General features: G+C 43.6%; 1 protein-coding gene across 2 annotated transcripts; it reads right to left on the bottom strand.

The window, feature by feature from the left end:
* Nucleotides 1-783: 783 nt before the first annotated feature.
* ccnk (cyclin K) lies at nucleotides 784-6,778 on the bottom strand. Of its 2 annotated transcripts, none has more exons than XM_037449944.2 (11): nucleotides 6,612-6,778; nucleotides 5,691-5,920; nucleotides 5,352-5,433; nucleotides 5,130-5,267; nucleotides 4,285-4,390; nucleotides 4,141-4,198; nucleotides 3,878-4,047; nucleotides 3,575-3,783; nucleotides 3,443-3,473; nucleotides 3,221-3,292; nucleotides 784-1,654 (listed from the first exon to the last, which is right to left on the bottom strand). In XM_037449944.2, the coding sequence occupies exons 1-11, from the start codon at nucleotides 6,618-6,620 to the stop codon at nucleotides 1,110-1,112; spliced, it is 1,650 nt and encodes a 549-aa protein (XP_037305841.2). In that variant the 5' UTR covers nucleotides 6,621-6,778; the 3' UTR covers nucleotides 784-1,109. The 2 variants fall into 2 exon arrangements, with proteins under 2 accessions (XP_037305841.2, XP_037305842.2); XM_037449945.2 differs by having other exon boundaries at nucleotides 5,136-5,267; nucleotides 6,612-6,777.
* Between the last annotated feature and the right edge of the window lie 4,089 nt (nucleotides 6,779-10,867).

The following is a 10,867-nucleotide window of genomic DNA, read 5'->3' as shown; positions in this document are numbered from 1 at the left end:
TCCCAAGTAGAAAAGCTCCTTTTACTGCAGCAGGGGCTTCCCCCTCCCGGCCCTCCAGCGGGCCAGGTGTTTCGGCTTGGGTTGACCCCCAAGCAGCAGCGTGCGCTGTGTTGGCTCCCAGAGAGGAGGCCCTACTGGCTGAAGGAGGAGCTGTGGTGGGAGGCCCCCGCTGGGCTCTGATCCGAAGGACTTTCTGCTCAAACTGCATGCTTTCAGTGTGGAATGCAACCTGTGGGCACAAGTTGAAAAACTAAACAGAAACATCTTTTTGTACACACTATGTTGGCTGTAGTATAATAGGATATGGGTGAGATTAAAGATGACTGTGGCGTTCTATGGAAACGAGGCGCCAGCCAGGTGGACCTCTGAGCAGCTGGTTTGATCAAGAGGAACGCGGTGAAGAGTGCACATGGAAAAGCACGGGTCTCTAGTTTGAGATTGTTGGATCCGTTTGTTATAACCTGGCTTTAGGGATCAATAAAAAGACATGATCCAACATGATGTATAGATATTTTGATCTGACAACTCATCCTATAGTAGAAAAGCAGGTCTTTATTTGACTTGGTGCCACTCAAGCTGTGTGCAGGAGAAGCCCCAGATCACATGGATGGAGACGGGCCAGTGTTTACCACTCTATTGAGATCACGTGTTCGGCACTGAAAATAATCAAAAGAAAATCCTCTAGTAGGATTTCTGCAATGAATGGAAGGACAGAGCGGAGTAAACACGTGGATATCCATAACGATTTCTGTGTGATCATCTATTCGACTACTGCACGCAAAATCATCTCCAGATTTTATTACTTTTTCCTCAGCAAAACAGAATGTAGAAAACTACGGTTATGATTAGATTGCAAGTATACAGAAAGAAATGAGCCAACCTGTGATCTATTTAAAAGGTCAAGAAAAAAAAAAATGTATGAGAATGTCACAGAAGTAAAGTTAGGATATCAACGTTTGCAGAGAGATGTGGACAGCGATTGATTCAATATCCTGTTCACATGTAACAATCACTATTTCTTTTCAAGTCTCCTTCATGAACCATAAATCCTGGTGGTTTCCCTCCCCAGCTATGGCTCTGCACTCATTCAGTTCATGGACTGTTCATTCTCATCTCATCCAACCACCATGATTCATAGGCATGCCGGGTGGAGGGGGAAGGGGCACCTGCGATTGTCCTGGGGGGCCGGGGGGTGGGGGATACCCAGCAGGAGGGAGTCCTATAACCGGAGGGGGCACGTGGCCTGGTGGCATGCGTGGAGGCGGCGGTGGAGGGTAGCTGTTGTAGCCTGGTGGAGGATACTGTGGCGCCAGGTTGGGCGGTGGGTAGCTAGAAGGAGGTGGCGGGCCTGGAGGGGGGGCTGAAGGCGGTGGATAGACGTGGGGGTGATATGGCGGAATTGGGGGTGCGTAGCTGGGAGGCATCGGAGCGTAGGAGGGACCTTCTGTCTTCATCAGTGACTGCAGGCTCTGGTAACCTTCTCCAGACATGTAGGAGCTGGTGGTGGACATGATGTAGTTGGAGGGCGGAGGTGGAGGAGGGCGATGGGGTAGTGGAGGGGGCTTATGTGGCGGCGGAGCATGCGGTAGAGGCGGCGCAGTTTCATTTAATGGTTCTGCTTCCGTAGGAGGGGCAGGAGCTGGCGCTTTGCGCTCTAGGGAGAAGAAAACCAATCGAATTAGAAATTTGGCTTCACCACACAATCCTCTCCAATCAGAGGCTGCCCACAAATAAACCCAGACAGACAGGCTTCAGGGACCCAGGAGGTCTCATTATCAGGATCAAGCACTAATGAGATTGGTCTCTGAGGGTTTAAGAGTCTGTGTTGGGAAACAACGGGCCGATGAGTTGCTGCTTATGTAAGCAGCCTGAGAGCCTGTGTGTGTGTGTGTGTGTGTGTGTGCTATGCACTAAACATAACACAAAAGATCTGCGCCACAGGATTATATACAAAGCTGACATTTTTCCACTTGTGACAAAATGGCGAGACCCTGCGGCGCGATAGCCTATCGGTGTTGAGATGCGTCCTGTAGATAGTTGCCGGGTCAGAAACAGATGGTACGATGCATCCTCGTACCTAACGTTATATTGCGACTGGTCCAGTAAAAACCTTGTAAGATTCAACATCATCACTGCACTCAATATCGAACATTTCAGTGTAGGCTCATTGTATTTGCTACTCTAAATTCAGTAATTTTGCAGGACGTTTGCTCCTTTTAGTTGTCCTTGAGACAGTTCCCTCAGCAGAGAAGTATGATGTGAAGGCGGTGAAGTCCGGCCCTGATCCGAGCCCACAGGCTATCAAACGGACTAATGGCTAGCATCATCATCCAAACACAGTTCCTGTAGAAGAAGCTCTTACGGATGCTACTTACGACCAAAACGCTCCGACGTTAAGGGTGATAAGCCACGCCCCCTTTCCGTTGTGTTGACCACGTTTGACGCGATTCATGCAAATTGGGCAAAATGATCCTTGACAATGCGCGTGCGTTTAGTGTAAGGCTTTTATATTAGGCACCCCCCAATATATGGTAGGGGAAAAACTGGGGTAGTACTCTAAATCACTACCAGCCAAATTACATGTCATGTCATTTAGCGGACACTTTTATCTAAAGCGACTTACAATAAGTGCATTTCAACCATAAGGATACAAAAAAGGTGCAATTTCATCAAACAAGACTGAATCAAAGAGTCAATGGTTAGTAGAGCGTTAATGGTTAACTCGACTGAGCAAAGGCAAATGCACGAGTTTGTCCATCAGAGGCTCGTGCAGCCTCAGATGTCAGGAGTCTGGACAGAGAGCATACTCACCATACTTCACCTGACTTCAGCATAGACTATTGCTATTTTGACTAACTTTTTTTAATTTGCACTATTTACTTTATATGCATAGTTGCGCTTACATTTTGTATTATGATTATATTTGTATTAACTTGTTACTCAAATACGTTTGAAAGTTCAAAATCCAAGTTTCATTTGCTATGGTAAATTCTCAGCAATAAACATTCAGATACATCATTTCAATGCATAAATATCCAGTGCTAGAAATTCAATGACCTTTTTCTTTCAAAACCCGATGATTTACTTCCATAACACGGGGGGCAAAAAAGGAGCAGGAAGTGAACGTATGATAGATGTTGGAACGAAATGAGTATAATAGATCAGTCGATTATGAAAAGAATCGTTAGTTGCAGCCCTATGGTTAGGAGCCTTTTCTTACCTGGTGGAGGCTGCGATGCAGGCAGAGGGGGCATGGGGCTCTCCAGTCTTGGAATTTTTGATCCAGCTGGTTCTGTGAATGAGAACAGACCAGTCAACACACTACATTCTTCTATTCAGAGAACGCCTGAGGGAACTTTGCCTTGAATATTCATAACATCTTTGGGTTTGAGTGGACAGAATGCAAGTTATGAATGTCCTAACAGGCAGAAGTTGGTCTCACCTGGAGCCTTTGGTTCATCTTTGGGGGATGTCTGAATGAAAAAGAAAGACATAATATAAAACATGAATACTATATCCGGCCGATGCAGTGGGTGATGTTGAGCATTGACTTATGAATTGGGCATATACTAACATGTGAGCGTTTGAGCTGGCGTGCAGGGCTGCCTCCCATAGGGGAAGTCTTCTTTGGTGGAGGGGGAGGAAGATTGGGGGCTGGTGGTAGTCCCTGTGGCATTGGAGGAATTGGGACGTGAGGAGCAGCGGCCCTTTCCTTCTCCTGTATCTGCTGAGGGATGGGCTTGTTTCCCTGAGAGTACAGATCCAGGATCTGGTGGCAGATGTCTGGAAGAAAAAGTTTCTGTTACAACTAGTCTGTTAGGAATTCAAAAACATTTCCTAGAAGAGCCAGGTAGTGACATGGCTTTCTGAGGAGTACCTTCAAGGAGCTCAACTGGGACGTCCTGCACAAACTGCTCCCACCAGCGGCGGGACGTCTGCTTGGCAGTCCACTCCTGGATGTCAAACTTACAGAGACGGCCGGCCAGGTACATGACGGCTACGGCAATAATCTCTGGTTCCCACTGCAGTGACAGCATGGTGCACAGGCTGCCAAGGACACAGGTCATATAGTTACAGTCTGCCTCCTCCCTCTGTCATACTCAATGGAAAGCGTGCCACTTTGTAATACAAATGGCTCACCTGTCATTGACAAAGGTCCAAGCCATTTGTAGCACCTTGCACACTTTATTCTTCTCACCTTTAATATGAAGAAGATTAGTCTGAATACATCACATTTTCTGGAGAAATAAACACCCCCTTTATGGAATCGAATGCCGCTCTTACCTTTGAGTTGCTTGACATAGCGCAGCAGGAACATGTAGGGGTGCTCTACCTGCAGGTCAAATTTGATGGTCTGCAGCAGAATTCTCTCCAACACCATTACCTCTTCCTGTTGAAACAAACGGAGTTCAAATATTCCTGTGAGTGAGAAAACATCTACTTAGCATTAACTTTAAAGAGGTGTATCGAAGTTAAGCATCCTCTAGTAAATTAACATTTTGTCTTGGCATTTGGCATTCAGATAAGATCAATATGGAGACAATGAGCGATGGCAGTTTAATGCTCTGGGTAGAAAGCCGCCTCTCTTGCCTTACGGAGACAGGAATGGGTAAAAATAGATCAAGTCTTGGACAAGCAAGGTAAGAAGACAAGCCTACACAACAAGGTGCAGTAAGAGTGGGAAGAATCGACATCACATAAGATCCAAAACTTTATAATATTCTTTTTTGATTCTTCATTAAAAAGTAACAAAAGGAAGACAAATAGTCGAGGAATGGAAACGTAACAGTTTCAAATGGCAGATCACAACTAAACAATCTAACGTCTAGCATGTTTAAAGTGACAAAGAGTCCAACATTATTTAGCAGCGAACAGCTACACATGAAGTAAAAAAGGACTCCGCCTTTGACAAGAGCTGAGCTTCTATTTGAAGCTTCACACAATACATTAAAGCTGGTTGCTATAGCATATTTATCAAAATGATGTTGCAACATGTTAACAGACAGTATGGCTAGCTCTTGAAGGATTTAAGCTTTTCAAAGAGTTATGAAAATTATTATGTGCGTGTCCAAAAGAAAGTGACTGCGACTTTACTCGTGTAAACTAAAAACAAGTCAAAGTAAAACAACCTGCACCTTCGGATCATCTCCGAACTGGGCAAACTGCACGTCATTCAGTAAGCTGCGAGCAGTTTTGATGATGTCTTTACACTTCTTTGGGGTTTCTTCCACTTTCCCCGCCAAAAACAGACAGCAAGCACCTGTCACCTGTTAGGAGATACATCTCAAGATTAAAACACACATGTGGTACACTTCAAGGAGAAGACCCAAAGTAGGAACAATTGGACTTACATATCTGGGGAACTGTTTGAAGGAGTGGAACATGTAGAAGCGGTGGAAATATATGATGCCCGTTGCCAGTGTGTCATAGTGTCTGGTGACAGTCAAGGATATCACGGCAGCTATGTTAATCACATCCTTACCAAAGTGGTTTCCCTTTGACTGCACAACAAAGCCATACATTAACATAGCACAGTATTTTCATTGAGCAGTTTCTCAAATGTTTGGAATCTGTAATGTCTTTGGTCTGTAATTCATGACTCATCAGGAACCGAATGAAACAAATGTAAACAACTCATTTATAATACATAGAAATGTTTTACTTTTAGTATTTAAATCAAAGAAGGATACAGGCCAAGTCTAGTCCCAACGTCAAAAATGAACCGGGCTCCTTCTCTCCGATACCGGGCCTCCGTGCCAGGATCCAGGCCTTCAGACTGCGAGGGGGTGTGGGCTAAATCTTTCTTGTCCCAGTACCAGCATGGCTTGATGTGGTCCAGGATCACTTGCCCCGAAAAGTTCTCCTTGAAGTCCTTCATTGGCTGAGAAGAAGCAACGGTGGATGAACCCGCTGCACTGGACTGCAAAGATAAGACATGAGAGCAGGTCTACGGACTGTTTGGAGCAGCAGAAGACCCTGAATCCTGGCAGTTCTGGTGTGTTCGACAGCCGGACTCTACATCAGAAGTAAAGGATCCCCTCACTAGAGAGGCCGTTGTCAACCTGTGACCGGATGTGGGAGAGCCAACTATCTTTATATATATATAATATATACTATATTGACATTTCGTAACATGACAGGATACGGTTTGAGATGTTTTTCGCCTTACATCCCATTTCTTTATAAAATTACAACTATCACTAGCCACAGACTAGCTGGATACTAAATATAACAATACATACATTCATATGGATTTGAAAATCAACGACTAATTGGAATTACACCGAAAAAGCACGACGGTAGTGGCGGCAGTTGACGTCGTGAACCTGACGTCACAAATGAACTCACGATGGCAATTTGTTGAATATTTAGAGAGCAACGGGTGAGTTGGATTCACCGAGAGGCTGACATGAATTACGTGAATATAAAAACGCTTCTTCCAGACAACTTCAGCTAACTTTAGCTAACGTTAGGGTAGAGGCAAACCGGTGTTAGCAGCCTCGGCTAGCACACTCGCTAAACTCGAGGACTGAACTGCGCCGAGTCGCGAGCGCTGCGCAGCACAACGACACAACTCAGTTCGGCTGTTCATAGAAAAATTCGACTCTTACCTTTAACATGAAGCCGGCGCAAACAACCTGCCGTGACAAATACCCGCAGCTACTCACAACAGGTTGGCTAACAAGTTATCCAACGCAGCCCCCATTGTAACAAGGATTCCGCCATTATTGAGTGAGTCAGAGGCTGTTGGCCTACGTCATGACGCAGGACGTCGGTTAAGCGTTAACTGGGATTAACGTCAGGTTTGGGATTTACCTTCTTTTCTCCTCGGGATTAATTGATTCAACGCTTTAGCTAATGGCCCCGCTACTGAAAGACCCCAAGAAAGATGTGTATTTTAAGATTTTTTTAATTTAATTTAATTTATATTTAAAGAATATTATTCACAATAATATCCACCAGATGGAGACAATGAATCACTCTTGAACTTGGACAACACATCGGATTTTTGACTGTCTTTTGAGCAAATGACTCAATTAAACAATCAGTACAATTTCAATAAAAAAAGGAAACGAAGCAATATTTACTAAATTATAAAACAATGTTACGACAATATTTTGAATATTTGCTCTATAGTATACATGACTTTGAGCAGGTGCTAATATAAAATGCTAGAAATGTGTCCCTAAATATAATTAAACATATAGTTATTACACACCTGAAATGTTACTAAATCATTTGTTAAAAGGATAAAGGGAAAAAACATGATCAAAGGCAATGAGATAACTGAATGAAATATTACAAAAGCAGTAGCACAAAAAAAATCAAATCTGCCACAGAATGTTTATTTATATTATATCAAGTGTTTTATTTGTACATCTGTTTAATATAATTTGAGATTCGGTCTTGGTTAAAATAGAAAATGTATTTTCTGGAACAACAGATTTCCTGCACTGTTTGAATGCAATTCCCGTCTGTCTTTGGAGATTTTTAGACTATTAACAACCTTTTTTTATCAATTAAAATACATGTAAATCAGACATATGAGCCCAATAGTGAAAGGACCACTAGATGAGACTGAGAATGGAAAAGGAATTACAAGATGCTTTTATATCAATTCCAAATTCTGTACACGTCTCTAAAATGCGGAAAACCTAGTGTTGCATCTTTTATAGTGCAAGACTTGCATTTTGTAAATCTTGCATATATAGATCTAATCAATAAACTCACAATAAATAATAATAATAAAAAAAATAGATAACTGGCTTCATTTGACATGAACAACATCTAAAACAGCGTCTAATGGCGATAACTCATCACCGCTTTTTTTTGCTTCAAACGTCGCACATAGTGAAGAGTACTTTCAAGTAACATCCTGTGCCCTCTCCATTCCCCTCCCAGCCTCACTTCCGAGCAATGCCACCATTGAATCATTTACTTCGTCCAAATTAAAATTTGGAATCTGCCTGCATTATATATTCAGCCGTGCTCGGACAAATCCTCTTAACTGGGAGAAATTGTCACGATGTGTCCTGTAGAAAAGTAAGAGCCTTGTCTCGTTGTATTGCCCGTAGCAAGGGAGCATCTCAATCTATCACTCAAGTCCACACACACACAAACGCACCACACATACAACCGTAAATCAGCTCATGAATAATATATACTTGTACTTTCTTTATTAATATTAAACATTGCATAATGAGGCACCGACTATAAGCAAATCCCAGAGCAATATTCATATTACCCTGAGCTGTCCTGGAGTGGGCCTCTCATTGTTTGTGTCACTTGTGTTGTAGTTGAACACATCAAAGGGGCATCTATTTAACCACAACACTTAATTCTTTCTATATTCATAAAAACTGTTCAGTGCTGCTTTTTTCCTCATACATGCTGTTCTATTTTCAGACATTAAGGCCGTTCTTTAGGGAATAAGGAGGCATGAAAAAATGAAAGATAAAAGGGTGTGACCCAGAGTCAAAGCCACTTAAGCTGCATGTTTTGTCCACTAATGTGCAAGAGCTTCCCTTCTTCTACGGCCCTGATTTGACATAAATGTGTGTGGAATCATCATGAATCCAGTGTCAATTTGGGACAAAACCAAAAATGTCCACACAGTGTCTCTTGTTACTTTGCAACAAAACTTTAATTTCAGCAGGTCCTCCTCCTCTCTTGTGCATGTGCTGCCCTGCAGTGTGCCTCACATTCAGCCATAGCACTTACCACACAAGATATACATGTCTCCTTAGAGGCAACACTCTGGACTTAAAACCTTTCCTGTGTCCACAAGCAGGGCATTTGTGGTGTTGGCCCTGTGCAACTGGGTTTAAACAGGCTTTGCCCGGAGCCAGCAGATACAAGCTATAATAGAGACATTGATGTATTATTAAGAAACCCATGGGTAAGGATCAAGGAGCTGCTTGCAGTCAGCAGGGAAAGCAAGCGAGTGCGTGAACCCAGCATAATGTCTTCCTTCAGCATCCGACATGCTCATGAGTGCTCTGGCTCTCTTGGCCCAATGCGAAAACCCAGACATTTCATGTAATATCACATACGGAATTTATGTGCTTGAGTCAAAGCAATATGCTTGACAACATGCTTGGCCCATCTGTGAAAGAGAGCTGTTGTGTTGTAGTGTTTCCATACAGAGTCCGCTGATGTTATCTCTGCTTGAGCCAGAGTTGAGATGACATTTCATTTATATAAATAATTACTGTCCTGAAAGTCCCCGAGGCCTGCCCCGAAGCAATCAAACTTCTAATGCTCTTAAAATTGCCCACCATCTTTTATTAATGGCAGACTATAAAATGCATTGCTATATCTGCACACTTCCCTCCCGATCCACCAGGAAACAGTGTCAACTTTAAATGGCTGCATAAGGCTTTATATTTGTATTCAACAATGTATTTCAAGCCAAGGAAGATTTATGGTATTGTCGGAAAACCATTTTTTAGCCGAGCTGTAGCCTGCGTGAGGCTTACTCCGATCGGAACGCACACAGGGAATGATGTGCGGTATGATTGCCCATTAGTGCCATTAATTGCCTCTGAGGAAACCGGCTTTGCTCTTTAGGACTCTCTCACATGTTGAACGCTGTAAATAGCAAATTGAGGAGGCTTCATTCAAAATATGAATAAAGTGTTATCTTTTTCCAGCCCCTCAACGGGTTGGTAATGTGTCCTTTAATGCGCCAACAGAGGGTACTGTTGCCTCACAACATGTTTAAATGATCCCGACCACGAAGATGAAGCCTTCTGCCCCCCTACGCCAACCCCTCCCTACATGATTCAGTGTGAGGAAATAGGTCCATATTGAATGTGGTATATTCACTGCATGCACTGTGTCACAATAACATCAAATGTATTCATTATCTGAACTTAGGTTGACCTTTCGACCCGAAGGACCAATATGGTTTATTTGGTCGGATCGAGGGGTGAAACAGTCCTGAAATGGAATCTATTGGCTCAGGCTTAACAGCATGAATTGTGCATGACTTATTTCTCTGCCAGTTGGGACGACATCACACAACAACAATAAAATGTTAGCTTAGTAAAAAGCGTGGGTTTAATAAATTGACTGCAGTTATATTCAGGCAACAAAGCAACGGTTCAGGAAATCCTGTGTTTGTCTTTGTTAAAGGTCCTTTAATTGACTGACCCCCCTCACCTACTGTCCACTGTAGGTATAGTCCTCAGCAGGTTTGATCCTCTTCGGACCGCTGCACAGTCTATGCATTTAATTCCCGTGTCCACCATGGAAATGCATTCTTACGGACTTTCCATGGGTTGAAACGTTCACAAGATGTTTTTCTTTCTACTTTTTCAGCCAAGAATTCATGAAAGAGAACGAGTTATTACAATCAACTGATTTAATCAGTTAACTAACTGATAAGTAAACTAACTGGCTAAACATAAAGAACAAAAGGCGCAAAGGAAAAGTCCCGGATACCATGGCATTTTGCACGCCATGACCATTGGAGCCACGCGCGCGCGGGGAGGGATTTGGGCCGATGCACTGGTCCAAAGGGTCGTCGGTGACACAGTGGACTTAGTGGAAGCAGTGATGAGTGAATCACTTTGAATGGAGCCCAGCTCTGACCGCTGGTGTCCACGTGTTGTGTCGTCCGCGCGCCTCTGCGTGTCTGCGGACGCTCTTGAACTGGAAGCCCGTCCCGCTCCTCAGAGGCAACCCGAGCCACACACACACACACACACACACACACACACACACACACACACACACACACACACACACAAACCCCAGGCTGCATATAGCCTGCTCACACACAAATGCGTCCTCCCTCATCGTGTGAGTCAAGGAGAGGTGCATCGACACTGTAGGACACTAGGAAACATCGGACCTGAGCTTG

This window comes from Pungitius pungitius, chromosome 20 (assembly GCF_949316345.1).
Source record: "Pungitius pungitius chromosome 20, fPunPun2.1, whole genome shotgun sequence".
Lineage (NCBI taxonomy): Eukaryota > Metazoa > Chordata > Actinopteri > Perciformes > Gasterosteidae > Pungitius > Pungitius pungitius.
This window is presented reverse-complemented; position numbering and strand designations above follow the sequence as displayed.